The 15,011-nt window shown below is 40.6% G+C and overlaps 1 protein-coding gene and 1 pseudogene across 2 annotated transcripts; both read right to left on the bottom strand.

Moving 5' to 3' along the window:
• Positions 1-383: 383 nt before the first annotated feature.
• Positions 384-1,595, bottom strand: LOC109800394 (uncharacterized). Its single transcript, XM_020361179.1, has one exon. The coding sequence runs from the start codon at positions 1,593-1,595 to the stop codon at positions 384-386; it is 1,212 nt and encodes a 403-aa protein (XP_020216768.1).
• A 5,715-nt stretch (positions 1,596-7,310) lies between these two features.
• Positions 7,311-14,616, bottom strand: LOC109800251 (periodic tryptophan protein 2-like; annotated as a pseudogene). The gene is made up of 5 exons (XR_014430528.1): positions 13,486-14,616; positions 8,813-8,957; positions 8,413-8,664; positions 8,233-8,325; positions 7,311-7,891 (listed from the first exon to the last, which is right to left on the bottom strand). The product of XR_014430528.1 is annotated as a periodic tryptophan protein 2-like (transcript).
• Positions 14,617-15,011: the final 395 nt, after the last annotated feature.

Genomic DNA, 15,011 nt, shown 5'->3' with positions numbered 1-15,011 from the left:
GTGGCCTTCTTCAGTAGAGACATAATGGGTCTAGATTTGTCCGCCATGCAAGGCAGGAAACGAGCCAAGGAGGCGATGCGCCCGGCCAAACGCTGTACTTCCTTTACATTGAGAGGGCTTCTCATATTGATGATGGCCTGGCACTTGTCGGGGTTGGCTTCTATGCCTCTTTTTGACAACATGAAGCCCAAAAATTTTCCACCGACTACCCCGAAGGTACATTTAGCGGGGTTCAATCGCATGTGGTGTCTCCTTACCTCGTCAAAAATCATGTGGAGGTCTTTCAGGTGGTCGGCAGCGGTGTTGGATTTGATCACCATATCATCCACATAAACCTCCAAGCACGTTCCAATCTGCTGACGGAAAATCTTGTCCATGAGGCGCTAATAAGTCGCCCCTGCATTCCTCAAGCCGAAAGGCATTACCCTGTAGCAAAAATTGGCCGAATCTGTGATGAACGCGGTCTTTGCTTCGTCCGGGGGGTACATAGGTATTTGATTATACCCCGAATAGGCGTCCAAGAAACTCAATCTATGATGGTCGGCTGCTCCGTCAACCAACGCATCAATGTGGGGTAGAGGGTAAGCGTCTTTTGGGCACGCTTTGTTCAAATCCGTGTAATTTGTACACATCCGCCACTTTCCATTTGATTTCTTAACCATCACCACATTTGCCAGCCAAGTGGAATACTTGACTTCTCTTATGAATCTTGCTTGAAGCAGCTTGGTTGTCTCTTCCTTTATCGCCTGAGCCCTCTCGCCACCCATCTTTCTCTTCTTTTGAGCGATAGGCTTGGCGTCTCGACACACCGAGAGTCGATGGCAATGGAAACTCGGGTCAATGCCCGGCATGTCTGCTGCAGTCCAAGCAAATAAGTCTGAATACTTTCGTAGTACCTGCTTAATATCTCTTGCATCTGCTCCGGATAGCTGAGAACTCAAGAAAGTGACCTGCTCTTCATTTTTCCCTAGCTGGAAAGGCACCGTTGTTTCAATAGGCTCGACCCTATCTTCATCTTCCATCCTTGGATCGAGTTCTAGACCTTCAACTAACTTCTGTCGGACGTCGCCAATAACATTAACATCTCGTCCTGGCTTCGGAGTTGGTAGTACCCTTAAACTGGCGAAGTAACATTTGCGCGCCGTTTTATGATCGGCATGCATGGTGATAACCGTCCTTTCCTCTGACGGAAACTTCATGGCCAAATGTGGAGTAGATACGATGGCTCGGAGCTTGTTTAGAGAGGGTCTGCCCAACAGAATGTTATACGAGGAGTTGGCGTTCACAACTACATAGCGCACCTTGATCCGCCTTCGTTGATCATCGCCGAAGTAGGTATACAAGTCTATCGTCCCTCGAGTGTCCACACGCTCACCCGAAAATCCTACCAAAGGTTCATCATAGGGCGTCAACTCCTGTTCCGGAATGCCCAGTTGTTCGAACGTCTTCCAGTACAAGATATCCGCCGAACTACCTTGATCAACCAGTGTCTTCTTTACGATACAGTTGTTGATCTCTACACTGATGACCATGGGGTCATCTTGTACTGGGTCGATGCCTTGAAAATCTCGGTCTGTGAACGTTATAGGGGGCATCCGACCCGTCCTATGGCGTTGACCGACCTGATAGCTCTCAAGTGTCTGTTTCGAGCTGAGGATGAACTCCCTCCTCCTGCAAAGCCTCCGACAATGGTGTTGATCACTCGTCTAGGTTGATTACGGCCCCGTTGATTATCTCTATCTTGAGACCTGCTACGTTCGCGAGATTTGTTTCACGGGGGTGATCGGTTGCGATTCTCCCTTCTGTACTCTCCCCTACCCGGACGATTGTCGTTCCTTCGGTGGTTCGACGATTGGACAAAGCTTTGGAGATGTCCGGCCTTAACTAGGTCCTCAATTCGATCCCGAAGGGCTGAACATTCCTCAGTCGTGTGCCCTCTATTACGGTGGAACTGGCATGATTTAGTCTTATCGGCGTGTGGGGGGGTCATGGCCCTTCGAGGGACGGCCAGGACTTCTGTGGCTAGGGCTTTTTCCAACACTTTAGCCCTGCTCGTGTTGAGTGGCGTGTACTGCACGTACCTCGGCCCCCTATTATTCTTGTCTCAGTCCGGCATGTCTCTGGGTCGCGATCTGGGCGGCTGGTTGTCACCCTCCTTTTTTTGGGGAAACAGGTCGGATCGGCTTTGGCTCCGAAACTCGGCCAGTTCCTCCATTTGCATATATTTTGTAGCTCTCTGTCTCAGATCGTCCAGATCTCGGGGTGGTTTCTTGCATAGGCTATTGACAAAAGGTCCGGGCCGTAACGCAGTGGTCAGGTGATGCATTGCCACGGCCGGGTCCAGGTTGCGGATTGATAGGGTCATCCTTCCAAATCTCTCCATGAAAGTTCTCAAGGGCTCTTTTTTTTCTTGGCGTAGGTTGACCAACGCGATTGACGTAAGCTGATGAGGCCGGCTTGTGGCGAACTGTATCACGAAACGAGAGGACAGGGTCGTGAACGAATCTACCGATCCAGGTGGGAGTCTAGTAAACCAGTTAAGTGTCGGTCCTTTCAACGAGGTGGGAAAGACTTTACAGAGAATGGCATCCTCATCCGTATATAGGCCGACCTAGGTGACGAAAGCGTCGAGATGCTCTTCGGGGTCGGTGGTTCCGTCATACTTCTCCAAGGCCAAGTTTTTCCAGTTGTCGGGCAAACGGGCCCCGGCAATATCTGGTGTGAATGGCGTCCTTCCCTGTCGTCGTTGTTGATCTTGTGTGGTCGTAGTTGGTCCACCCGATGGCCGAGGAACATTGACTTCCTTGTACCATCCTGAGGATTCACCCTGGTCCCGGGTTGACAGAGTATTTGGGATGTCGTGGGATGGATGCCAGGATCGATTATCACTTCAGAGTTCTGCATTTTCCTTCCTTAGGACTGATAGTTCATGAGCGTCCTTTTCCCGGAGCCTTCTCAATTCCATCATCTCGGCCTTCAATTGCTCGATGGCCGATGACGGATTGGGTTGTTGGGATCGCTCCACGTAAGATTCCTCCATTCCTTCCTCATTGTGATTGGCCTGTTGTCCAGTGGTATCTCGGGGCATCCCGAAGGGGTGGGTGGCTGCGTTCTCCTGCTGGCTTCTTGTTGCTACCATCTTGCTTCAGGGGTCGAGAACCGTATTAGTTCCGGCCCCACGGTGGGCGCCAAAATGTTCCTGCGTAGGAACACTCCTCTTGTCGTTCTTCCTTCCTTAGGTCTTCTAAGTCTTTAGTCCCGACCGAATACTGTCTCCAAAGGGTGGGGAGGGTACCTGCAAAGGCATTCCAACGATCAAGTAAGTATTCGATATGGAGCAATAAATGCCTTTATGTTAAATAGTAACTTACCTCATTTATGTCACATCACCTGTGTATTTATAGAGACACAATTGGGCCTGGTGGGCCCTCAATCTTAGAGGATGATAACTTTTGAGTTAACCTTAATCTCTTCTACATTAAGCATGGTAATTATTGCATAATAGGTGTTTAATTTGCCACGTGTTATTCGTGAGTTGTTCCTTATTGGTCTTCGGCTAGGCACAAGGCCGAGGGGGGGTCTCGACTTGACCCTACTCCGAAGGGTTGTTCGGCCTGCACGAGGGTCGTAGAGGTATTCGGCCTGGCCTGGCGCCGAAAGGGTTTTTGAGTAGTAGTTGGTGTCCGACTTGCTCCTAGGCCGAGGTGGTCCTCGGCCTGCTCCAAGGCCGAGGTGGTGTTCGTCTTACCCCTAGGCCGAGGAGGTGTTCGGCCTGCTCCCAAGCCGAGGAGGTGTTCGGCTTAGCTTCATGCCGAGAGGTCTTCCTCATGGCCAAGGGGTTTTATTGGGTGGCCACCTCTCGTGGTGGCTCTCGGGTCGGCCCTTTGGCCGAGGTGTGTGGTTGTGGTTCATCGGTTCAGGCTCCCCTATCGGCCTATTATATGACCGAAGGGGTTCCTACTAATACTTTGCGTTTCCCTCGGCTTGGGCACCTCTATCGGCCTATTGTCTGACCGAAAGGGTGCCTATTAGTACACAAACCAATTGAAATTCAATGTTGATTGGTTCGAGTATCATATTCACACTTATGAGACCCAAACTAACCAAGAACAAACCAACAATTTATGTATAATTATTTTTACTATTTTTTAATGATTAACATAGTAAATATGTAACTTTGAATAGTTGGACAATTAGGTGTATGTTGGTGGATTAGGCTTCTATTAGACAATTTGGTGTATCTCAACACTTTAGTTTGTGCTCGACATTTTGCTTAAATTTCATCCTAATATTATAGATATAGTAGTATGATTGAATCAATTATTCGTGTATGTTTTTTATAATTTGTTATTAATTAATTAGTGCAAGTCAATTACACTCAAATATGTAATTTACATTCTTTTATGACAACATTGTCTACCAATTTAGAGACAAAACCATATTTGTAATTTTTTCAAAACCTTTTTTTTTATTGGATATCCAATGACCCAAACCAACTAGTGTGACATCAAGTTGGTTTAGTTCGGGTTAGGTAAAAAAAGTTCAAAAATCCTAACCAACTACAATTAATTGGTTCAAATTTTATTTTACCCCAAATCTGAACCAACCCAACTCATGAACACCCCTATAATTGGGTATAAGACCCAACACAACTCCACAAAACTAACTTATAAAAAGATAATTGCCCAAGCTTTATAAGCTATATTTAATCATATTTCTAATCAACATGCAACCAAACACCACCCTTGATGATGCAATTAAGGCAGCCTCCAAAAGAGACCACAACTAAGGTAGGCTAGGGGTGACCACAATTAAGGTTGTTTTCCAACATTATTCAGTCATTTTATAGAATACCATAGTAGTCAATCTCGGATAGCAGAGCGAAGCGGTCGACCCTAAAAATGGGATAGCGGGATGACGCGGAGCGGGATAACCGCTATTTTAATATTAATTTATATATATTAAATAATTAATAATATATAAAAGCTAAAAAAACCAAAAATAAGCTGCTAAATTAGAAATAGAAAAGACAAAAACAGCCTAATAAAAAGATAAGAGAATCATAAATTAAAAAAAATAAGTTGTTGAATTAGAAATAGAAAAGCAGCTGAATTAATCAAAATTTTAAAAAAAATGTTGAATTAAATTTAATCAGAGAAAAAAATCTGCTAAATTAAATTTAATCATAAATTAAAAATAAAATTTGTTAAATTAAATTTAATCAAAAATTAAAAATAAAATCTACTGAATTAAATTTATTCAGAAACTAAAAATAAAATCTGCTGAATTAAATTTAATCAGAAATTAAAAATAAAATCAGCTGAATTAAATTTAATCAGAAATTAAAAATAAAATTTGCTGAATTAAATTTAACCAAAAATTAAAAATAAAATCAGTTGAATCAAATTTAATCAGAAATTAAAAATAAAGTTTGCTAAATTAAATTTAATCAGAAATTAAAAATAAAATTTGTTGAATTAAATTTAATAAAAAAATAAAAAATAAAAATATGTTGCATAAACTAAAAAGAGAGAAGACATAAGAACAGAAGACAGATGATGAGCGGAGGAAAGCGCGTCGAAGCTGGAGGCACGTCGGAGTCGGAGCTGGAGGCACGTCGGAGCTGGAGTTCGTCACGGAACTGGAGTACTGCACATCGTCCTCGAGAGAGAAGAAACAATCGTCCGAGAGAGAGAGGAGAGGGAGTGGGAGAACTAAGAAACCAAGTGGTTCCGCGAGAGGGAGAGGGGAACATTAGGGCAAAAAAAGCCCAATTGAAAAGACCATAGTTGTCAATCGCGGCCGGAGCGGCCGCTATCGCGACGCTTTGGAGCGGAGCAGCCCGATGCCGCAATGGTGATGTTGTCGCGTCTCGAATTTCTGTTGCAGCTAGAGCGGCCGCGTCGGACGCGGAGCAGAGCGACCAAAAACAACGAAATCGCGCCGCGTCTTGGACAAACCTTTCATTAAGGGTAAGTCTGTCATTTCTGTTGGATTTTTCTTGCCCTAAATCTTCCTCTCCCTCTCGCGGAACCATTGTTGTTGGTTTCTGAATGTCTCGCACTCCTCTCCTCTCTCTCTCTCGGACTCAATTCTTTCTCTCTCGGGGACGACCGTCGACGCACTCTGGTCGTCTTCTTCAGGCGTCTTGTCAGACGCTCCTCCAGTTCCAACGCACTCCAATTCCGACGCACATCAGTTTCAACCGACGCTCCTCCAGTTCCGATGCTGCTCCTCCAGTTCCGACGTCCTCGTCTGTCTTCTTTTTTTGTCTTCTCATTTTCTATTTTATAATTCAACATATTTATTTTTAATTTGTGATTAAATTTAATTCAGCAATTTTTTTTAATTTTTGATTAAATTTAATTCAGCAGAATTTCTTTTAATTTCTGATTAAATTTAATTAAGCAGATTTTTTTAATTTTTATTAAATTTAATTCAGCAATTTTTTTTAATTTTTGATTAAATTTAATTCAGCTGATTTTTTTTAATTTCTGATTAAATTTAATTCAGCAAATTTTTTTTAAATTTCTGATTAAATTTAATTCAGCATATTTTTTTTTAATTTCTGATTAAATTTAATTCAGCAAATTTTTTTTAATTTCTAATTAAATTTAATTTAGCAGATTTTTTTTAATTTTTGATTAAATTTAATATTAAAATAGCAATTATCCCGCTCCGAATCATCCCGCTATCCCGTTTTTAAGGTTGATCGCTCCGCTCCGCTATCCAAGATTGACTACTATGGAAAAGACAAACTTATCCTAAAAGGCATCTTGCAAGTAGTACATATTGAGCCCCATGCAACATTTAAGACTTGCTATGATAAAGAAGAAGCCATTATTATATTTCAATGTGAATGTATATCATTATAATACAAATGATTGCAAAATATTTTATGCTCTTTTCATGTTTATGAATTATCTAAATATAAAATATAATTTTAGTCCCACAAAATATGGGATTATATTTTTTTAATTCCTCAAATTTAAAACTTGAGTTTTTAGTCATGTAATTTAAAAAAAAATTGTTTTACTCCTTTATATATTTTTTGTCTCTTCAAATTTAAAATTTTGTATTTTTAGTCCTTAAATATCAAAAATTATTATTTTAGTCCCTCTGCTCAGTTATGTTATTAGTAGCCCTCAAGAACTAAGATAGTCTTTTTTTGAAATTACAAAAACTAAAAAGATAAATTTTAAATTTAAGGGACAAAAATAATATTCTTTGATATTTTGGAACTAAAAACACAAGTTTTAAACTTAGGGGCCCAAAAGAATATATACCCTAAATTTGGAAGACTAAAAACATAATAAATTCATTATCTAATTACCCCACATCCAAAACAAAACCACTTAACCTATAACATGTTGGACTCAACCAAAGAGCAAAAACTCAGGATTTGCTGTGAATCAATATAGAAGCATTCTAGAGGATAAAATTTTCAGAAATCGATTAACAGTTGATATGCTGTGACTTCTAAATAAGTGAAAATCAACCACAGTGCATGCACGCCAACCTGATCTGCAACATCATACATGCAGATGTATCTGCTACTTCCTCCAGCTAATATGTAGCTTCCATCAGCTGAATAACACAAGGTTGTGAAGAACTTCCATGAAGTTGAGTTAGCAGCTGATCTACGGTCAGTCATAAGACGCCCACCAGCAATATCTCTAGAACCTTCTATGGTGTACATCAGCAAACCCTCTATTGGGTCCCAAAAATGAATTTGCCCATCTAATGTGCGGCAAGCTATCTGCGTTCCATCTGGACGATAAGCTACTGTAAGAACATCATGTGTGTGAGGAAAGGTTTCAACTGCTCCTTTTCCATCAAAGACATCCCACAACCGAACAGTTTTGTCAAATGATGATGAAGCCAAGACAGCCTGCAAAAAATGAAAGGAGATGATGCTAAGATTTTTCTGTTATAGCAAATGTAAAAACCATAAAAGGAAAAATACAAACTTTAGTAGTTCTCTTCATAATCATATCTCATGAGACAATAGTATTGAAGTTTGATAATACTACAGGCTTAGAAAATAATATTATTTTATAAATTGCACACAATGAACCATGGCTTCACAGATATTTCTGGTACAGATGTAAGTACTGTAGCAACTAGCAACAGAAAATTGGAAGCAACTAAAAGTACCACAGAAGATATTACGTTAACTTATGCAAGCAGGCAAATATTGGCGGTATTAAATATTTTTAAAATATAACTTACATTTGTAGGAGAAAACATCAGCGCATGAACAGGAGCTTAATGGCCACTAAGCACATCCAATAAGCAACCCGTTCTCATTGACCAAACAAAAATCTGTTACACATCATTAAACAAAAAGGGTGAATGGTAAAATAAAATAATGACATAGTCAGAAACAACCTAATTTGTGTGAAATTATACCTCAAAGGAATCTTTAGTGCCAGCACATATCACTTCACCACTTTGATCAGCTGTCAAAGAAACAAACTACCTTGAAGAAGGGGTTGTAAACGTCCTAAAACTCCGGTAACGTAATAAATCCCAAGCTTGAATGGTCCCGTCAAGTGATGCACTAAGCAGGCAATTGTTACTTGCCATAAAATGTAGAGCCGTAACAGCATTTGTATGCTCAGAAAATGTAACAAAGCAAAAGCCCGAGGAAAGAGTCCACACCTGTAACACAAGAACAAAAATTCACTTATGAACATTCAATTTCCAATCCAAACCCCAGTCCAATACACATTATCAGAGGCGCAACACAAAGCACTCAGTCAAAGATGGATCAATTTTCAAACCAGAAACACATGCCAAATTCATTCACCTTCACTTTATTATCATCTGCTCCAGTAGCAAGGAGTTGTGAGTCCGCCGAATACACAACACAGTTCACATCAAAGTAGTGACCCTGCTGCTTCAAAATGTAGCTCTCGGACCTCCACTCCCACACCAGAAGCTGCCCCAGTTTGTGATAAAGTAACAGTGAAGTGTTTTAATAAAGAAGAAATTGCAGAAGGAATACTTGTTATTGAATGAAAAATATCCAGGCTATAAATAGCCATACAAAGCAAACAGAAAGCGATAAATAAGGGGTCTACTGCAAATATATCCCACAAAACAGTAAAGCCTATTCTAAAACTAAGAATCCCAAATAAAACGGGATTTTATTTACAGGCTAATATCCTAACATTTCCTCCCTTAAACTAAATGCTGAGAAAATTTAGTTTATACTATTCTCTGCATGAACTCCAAGCATAGTGCGCAGCTTCAGAAAAACATCCAACTTGAGAGAGAGGCTTTGTCATCACATCAGCTATTTGTTCCAAAGTAGTGCAATAAACCAGCTCTATCATACCTGTCTGTGCAAGCTCTCGAAGGAAATGGAAGCGAACATCTATATGTTTGCTATGACCATGCATTATTGGATTTCTTGAGAGCTTGATTGCAGAACTACTGTCACAATGGATAAAGTTTTTCTTGTTGAGTCTGATCCAACATTTTGAGCACCCTTTTTAACCAAATTGCTTGACAAGCACATGCAGCAGCAGCAATGAATTCAGCTTCAGTAGTAGATAAACTCACAATGGGCTGTTTCTTAGAAGACCATGATATAGCTCCTGAACCACAGAGAAAAACATATCCTGTCGTACTTTTTCTATCATCCAAGTCACCTGCATAATCACTATCCGTGTATGCTATAAGACCATCATTTTCTCCCCTTTTATAGAAAATTCCATACTCAGTTGTTCCTTGCAAATATCTCAACACTCTCTTTGCTAGTTGTAAATGAAGCTGAGTAGGATTCTCCATATATCTGCTCAAGAGACTTACTGCAAACATCATATCTGGACGAGTAGCAGTAAGATACATAAGACAACCTACAATTTGTTTGAAGTGAGTCTTGTCCACCTTAATTCCGTCTTCATCCTTGCAAAGCTTGAAACCGGGAACCATTGGAGTTTGAACAGAATTGCTTTGAGTCATTTGAAAACGCTACAACACCTCTTGAGCATACTTTCTTTGACTGATAAAAATTCCACTTGATTTCTGCAAAACTTCGAGACCCAAAAAATATTTCATTCTACCAAGATCAGTCATATCAAACTCATGCTGCATTGAGTTCTTAAACTCAGTAAACATCAATTCATCATTTCCTGTAAAAAGAAGATCATCAACATACAAACTGACTATGAGCATGCTGCCCTTAATTTTTCGTTTAACAAAAAGAGTATGCTCATAATCACATTTTTGAAAATTTTCCTTCATGCTGTACCAAGCACGTGGAGCTTGTTTTAGCCCATAAAGCGCTTTCTTCAGCTTATACACTTTCTCCTCTTTTCCCTTTTGAATGTAACCGCAAGGTTGCTCAACAAAAACATCTTCAACCAGTTCTCCATGTAAAAAGGCGGACTTCACATCTAATTGATGAATAACCCACCCTTTTTGTGCTGCCAAAGCAATCACCGGTCGAACAGTGTCCATACGAGCCACGGGAGCAAACACTTCTGTGTAATCTATACCATATTGCTGAGCATATCCTTTTACGACTAGCCTTGCTTTAAACTTGTCGACTTCTCCCTTTTCATTTAATTTAGTCTTGTAAACCCACTTTACACCAACTGTTTTGACTCCTTTGGGTCAATCGATTAGTTCCCATGTGCCATTTTTCTCAATCGCCTCAATTTCAGCATCCATGGCATTTCTCCATTTTTCACTTTTCACCGCTTCTTCATAATAAAGTGGATCGGCAACTGCTGTATATGATGTAAAAAATGCTGCAGTTTCTTTATCAAACAATCCTTCACCTGATACATAATCTTTCAACCAAGTTGGTTGCTTCCTAGTCCTCCCTTCAACTGAAGAATTTTCTTGATTAGTGGCAAGAGACTCCCCTGACTATGTATCAAGAGTAGTTGTGGCAAGAGACTCCTCGGATTGTGTATCAGCAGCAGCTTCTTCTACAAGAGATTCTTTAGTCACACATCCTTTTCAGCATCTTCCCATTCCAGCTCGCAAAGAATGGTTGATTCATGTTGTTTGTCCCATTCCCATTCTTCACTTTCTTCAAAAACTACATCTCTGCTCACTATAATCCTTTTTGAGATAGGATTATAAAGCCTATAAGCCTTTGATTCATCACTAATTTCGAGTAAAACACACTTCAAGCTTTTTTGATCTAGTTTAGTTCTCGAATTATCAGGCACATGAACATGGGAGACACAACCAAAAATTCTAAAATGTTGAACTGATGGTTTGATTCCACTCCAAGCTTCTTCAGGTGTTTTGTCCTTTACAGCCAGCGTTGGACTACGGTTTAAAATGTGTACCGCCCAGTTTACAGCTTCTGGCCAGAATGTTTTGGGCACTTTCTTTTCAGATAGCATGCTGCGGACCAAATTCATGATAGTCCGATTCTTCCGTTCTGCAACGCCATTTTGTTGTGGTGAGTATGCAGCTGTTAATTGTCTTTGCACCCCATGTTCTTTGCAGAAATTGTTGAACTCTTGAGATGTAAACTCTCCACCACGATCTGTCCGCAACCCTTTTAGAGACATATCTGTTGCTTTCTCAACATGTATCTTGAAGCTCTTAAAAACAGCAAAAGCTTCTGATTTTTTTGTCAAAAAATACACCCATGTTTTTCGGCTAAAGTCATCAATAAACGTAATCAAATACCTTTTGTTGCTATTTGAGGCTGGCTTAATTGGTCCGCAAATGTCAACATGAACAAGTTGCAAAATTTGTGATGCTCTCCAAGAACTCTTTATTGGAAATGAGTCTCGATGCTGTTTGCCCGCAATACAATCCTTACACAACTTTGAGGGCGACTTTAATAATGGTAAACTTTTCACCATTTCTTTTTGCTGCAAAGTTTGTAAGCCTTTGAAGCTTAAATGCCCAAACCTGCAATGCCACAAGTGTGCCACGTCTTCCGTGGCTATTTTGAAACAAGTGGATGATATAGGCAAAGAGATGGCATGCAGGATAAACATTCGATTTGCAGACATATTAGCTTTCATGATCAACCCTTTATCAGGATGGTATATTTTGCATTGCCCTTGTTGAAACAAAATACTCAACCCCTTCTCTTGCAATTGTCCCAAACTCAGCAGATTATTCTTTAATTCTGGAACATAAAAGACCCCTGAAATGATGCTAATAATTCCATCAATTTTCAGCCTAATGTTACCCTTCCCATTGACCACTATATTTGAATTGTTTCCCAACTTCACCAAGTCTGAAATTTTCATCAAGATCAGAAAAATATTCCTTTTTTCCACACATGTGATTACTGCACCCAGAGTCAAGAAACCACATGTCTGTGTTATGTTGCTCAATTTCTTCAACATAAGCCATCAGCAACATGTGTTCTTCACTCTCCACCTGACTTTCTGCAAAATTTGCCACTCCTTTATTGCATTCCCATTGAAAATGACCAAGCTTGAGGCAAGCAAAACATTCCACCGTTGCTTTGTTAAAGTTTTGTCCACTTCTTCCACGACCCCTACCTCCAAAGCCTCCACGCCCTCTTCCTCGTCCAGCATATTGGTTTCCATGAGTCACCTTTAGAGCATGTTCTTCATGGACAGTGTTACTCATGCGTTGTTCATGCACGAGCAAACTGCTTTGTAGCTCATCAAGTGATAGCATACTTGTATCTTTGGATTCTTCAATTGAGCACACAACATAATTAAATTTTGGTGTCATGGACCTTAAAATCTTTTCCACAATAGCAAAATCTTTCAAATCTTCACCATTTGCTTTCATCTTGTTGGTGATAACAAGAATACGAGCAATGTATTCATTCACAGATTCTCCTTCCTTCATGTGAGCAATTTCATACTCCTTTCGCAAAGCTTGTAGATTTGCACGCTTTACTCGCGTTGTTCCTTGATATTTCTTCTTCATAGAGTCCCAAATACTCTTTGACGTATCTTTATTAATGATTGTCTCCAAAATAGAACGATCTAAAGCAAACAAATAGTTCTTGGCTTTGAGATCCTTCAATTTCTACTCTTCACAAATTTTCTTTTGTGCCTCAGTTTGAGTGACACCTTCTGCTACGATAGAAACTCCATTTTCCACCACACCCCAGTACTCCTTTGATCGCAGAAAATTTTCCATAAGCATTGCCCAATGATCATAGTGACCATCGAACCTTGGCACTGCTGGTTGAATAAAGGCACCCTCTGTTACCATTTTCATTACCTAAAAGACGTTTAGAAGACTGCTGCTTCTACAGAACCTCTTGCGAGGCTCTGATACCAAATGATAAAGTAACAGTGAAGTGTTTTAATAAAGAAGAAATTGCAGAAGGAATACTTGTTATTGAATGAAAAATATCCAGGCTATAAATAGCCATACAAAGCAAACAGAAACAGCGATAAATAAGGGGTCTACTGCAAATATATCTCACAAAACAGTAAAGCCTATTCTAAAACTAAGAATCCCAAATAAAACGGGATTTTATTTACAGGCTAATATCCTAACAGTTTGGCACCGCCAAAAGTCAACCAGTTCCCAAGCTCATTAAACACCGCAGTGGTAATCTTCTCCCTCGATATAGACAACAAATGAATGCACACAAAATCCGGCATCTGATACAAACCAAACAGACCATTAGAAAATCCAACAACCACCATACCCAGCCCTCAATGATAATCACACGCCGTCACCTTCGCCATCCCTGCATAAAACCATCCTTCCTCAATAACTCCCACTTCCCTCTACTCAAATAACCCTCATCACCATCCTCAACATCAATTTTCTTCCTCTTCCTCACACCATCATTCTCACTAATCTCCAAATTCCCATACACATCCCTCTCCGGCGTACCCGGAGACGGAGGCTCGAAACCCCACCATCACCCTCACCCTCACCATCAAAACTAAAACCCCAGCTAAACAAATAACAATCCCTAGTAACGGTACAAGCCTTACAAACCCTATTATCATTCGAATTGACACCGAAGAACGACCCTACAACAGAATCCCTATGCCCTAGGAGCATAAAAGGCCTCTTCTTAACACCCCTATTCAGTTTCTTCAAACACAAGATTCTCGCGGTTAGGTCCTTGGACCCGACGAGTAGGTACTTCGAGTCGGGGCTCCAATCAATGGCGGTGACCTTCGCGTCGAAGTCGGCGAAGGTCTGAACCAGCTCGAAGGGGAAATACTCACGGCGGAACGCCGGCGAGCGCCAGATATGGACGAACTTGCCGGCGGCGACGGCGATGAGGGCGCCGTCGGGGCTGAACTCGACGGCGGCGACGCGGTGCTAGAAGGTGATGCTGTGGAGGAGGATGCGGCGGCGGAGGTTGATGAAGAGGCAGCGGTTGCGGTCGTCGACGGCGATGCGGGTGACGATGGAGGAGGATTGGATGGGGAGCGTGGAGGTTTGGGACTTGAGGAGGTCGGTGACGGCGACGCGGTTACCGATGGGGGAGAGTAGCAGGGTGTTGTTGGAAATGACCGCGTTGCCCCCTCGGTAGGGGGCTCCGAGGAGGTTGTGGAACCTGAAGTTCATCGCTTTGGGGAAGTGTTGGGGAAGTGAAACGGGTGCATTGCCTGCATGAACTGGTACAGTGGCGGGAATGGGGGTTTATGAGTTTAGGGTTTTAGGAATTCTCTGTTGTTGATAAAGACGAATCCAAACGGTAGCGTTTTGGTATATAAAGAAGAACAAAAATAATAAAAGAGTAAATAATCACTTGGAAGGATTAATCACATAGACAATTTGTTTAAATTTTTTTCTTAAAAAGTATTTTTTTAATGAAATAAACAATTTTATCTTTTCTTATAGTTATAGTGTTTGCCTTATTTTAAAATTGTTTTTTTTCCATTTTATAAGAAGTATATTTAAGTACCTTTAGAAAAAAGTTACACACCAAAAAGTGTAAAACAATTTTATACCACTAAATAATATTGTATATGATAAGTTTGTTGATTTTTATAATAATTATTTTAAAAATCATACTAATAGTAATTTTTATTGGTTAATAATATCAAATTTTTTATTTTAAT

The sequence above is a fragment of the Cajanus cajan genome, chromosome 11, assembly GCF_000230855.2.
Source record: "Cajanus cajan strain Asha chromosome 11, NIPB_CcT2T_4, whole genome shotgun sequence".
In the NCBI taxonomy this organism is placed as follows: Eukaryota; Viridiplantae; Streptophyta; class Magnoliopsida; order Fabales; family Fabaceae; genus Cajanus; species Cajanus cajan.
The sequence above is the reverse complement of the archived record's forward strand: the minus strand, read 5'-3'. Positions and strand labels throughout refer to the sequence as shown.

Coding starts and splice junctions, on each gene's coding strand:
- LOC109800394 (XM_020361179.1), bottom strand. CDS start 1,595: ATGCCCCCTATAACGTTCACAGACCGAGATTTTCAAGGCATCGACCCA.